At 39.0% G+C, this 1,820-nt stretch overlaps 1 protein-coding gene across 1 annotated transcript in view; it reads left to right on the top strand.

Moving 5' to 3' along the window:
• igsf5b (immunoglobulin superfamily, member 5b) overlaps positions 1–1,820 on the top strand; it is a 29,679-nt gene that overhangs the window by 2,742 nt on the left and 25,117 nt on the right. Inside the window, exon 3 of the mRNA XM_014015018.1 lies at positions 750–1,067. Coding sequence (XP_013870472.1) covers positions 750–1,067 — 318 coding nt within the window. The remainder of the gene's footprint in view (positions 1–749; positions 1,068–1,820) is intronic.

The following is a 1,820-nucleotide window of genomic DNA, read 5'->3' as shown; positions in this document are numbered from 1 at the left end:
TTGTTTTATTGATTGTCAAACAGATGGGTGTTAAACAAGCTTATGTTATCTTTTATCACAGGGCCACTTGCGAGTGACTTCAGTCCAGCCCACCAATTAGTTATTTTTTTAAAAGCAAGGTATTGTGTATTTTCCAGGCACATATTCAATTATATACCACACCAAGTAACTATTACTATAACTGTTGCCTTCAGCTGTTCTTGAAATGCTAATCAAAGATATTTTTTTGACTTTGTATCATAGCTTATCATAGCTTATCTAAACACCTTGAAATCGTCCTCTGTCTCTTTAAGAACCTCCTACCGTTCCCAACACTCCCACTTCAGCACATCTTTACAACAATGCTTTGGGGGGGGGGGGGCTTGGCTGCAGACTGAGCTTCAGGGAGGAGCTTTGTGTAAATAGGCGGTGCTTTGTAACAGCAAGTGTTCAGGCAGCTCCCCATGGCTACAACAGAAGATTCAAGGATTTCTCAAACATGCATGAATGAGTCAAAGCAACACTGCGTGTTTTTGATAAGGGAATGACAATACAATATGATATAAAGCTAAAATAAAAATCTGTTTCGCACAATAACCYCCTCCCTCCTTTTATAAAAGATTTCAGATCTAAAATCATAAAAAATACTAGCTTTTTTTAAAATGTAAAATCTAATTTTGCTGGATGGCTGACCCCTGAACTGTTGTCTTTCAGTAACTGTGGCTCACTGAGATCTTTTGTTGACTAGCCCAGCTGTATYATGTCTCCAGCAGGTAGAGCCCAGATGGAGCTGACACCTTCAAGTCTGACGGTCGTGCGGGGAGATGTGGCCAGGTTCTCCTGCAGTGCCTCCAGCTCTGCTTGGACCATCATGTCGTGGCTGTTGAATGGTAGATCTGTGCTAACGATCTCCAAAGAGCAAGGTGTGATGCCCGTCGTTTTCCCAAACATCACAGCTGAGAACTGTTCCAAATCAAAGACAGACTGCTGGGCCCTGATCCTGAACAGCACACAGAGAAGCAACCAAGGAGACGTGACGTGTGATCTCCAGCAGATTGACTCCAGAACAGCCAAACTATTTGTTGAAGGTGGGTACGTTTATCTGTGTATTTAATTTAACAAGGTTTAAAAATGTAAAGAATTTGCTTGAACCGCTCTGAACTGTTAAAGGTTTGAGCTGTGTCAGATGGTGGGAATTTGTTTCCATTTTCTTTGTAGCCATTCATGATTATTTTTCACCGAGTCTCCATAATGAGATTGCTATAACTGCTGTCTGCTGCAGGTAAGATACTGACTCCTAAAAAATCCTCTATGTAACCCCACATGAAATATTTTTTTACCACTCTTTCAAGATAGTTGAGTGTAAAAATGTACATCTCCAATTATTTAGGGTTTTCATTTTACATTTATACCATAAAACAGTCAGATTTCAATAGCTTTAGTCTAATGGATATCACCTTAAATCAGTGATTCCCAAACTTTTTATCTTCTGACCCACAAAATATCCATGGCAAAAACTTGTGACCCCAAATATTACTGGTCTGAGTATGCGAACTTTGTTAATAACCCTAAAAACACAGGCTTTTTGACAATTTAAACAGTTTGTGCACAAACATAAATACTTTTTTTTTTCTTATTTTGTGTTTTTGTAATAATTATAGGGAAAATATTACATCAGCAATCATTTTATTACCCTTTAAATTGATTTCTGGAGATTATCTAAGGTGCTTTATGACCCATATTTGGGTTCCAAGCCCAACTTAGGGAACCAAAGTGCACTGGTTCTCAAACTTTTCAGCTTTTGACCCACAAAATAACGGTAGCAGAGACCTGTGCCCCCA

The sequence above is a fragment of the Austrofundulus limnaeus genome, unplaced genomic scaffold (assembly GCF_001266775.1).
Source record: "Austrofundulus limnaeus strain Quisiro unplaced genomic scaffold, Austrofundulus_limnaeus-1.0 Scaffold122, whole genome shotgun sequence".
Lineage (NCBI taxonomy): Eukaryota > Metazoa > Chordata > Actinopteri > Cyprinodontiformes > Rivulidae > Austrofundulus > Austrofundulus limnaeus.
The sequence above is the reverse complement of the archived record's forward strand: the minus strand, read 5'-3'. Positions and strand labels throughout refer to the sequence as shown.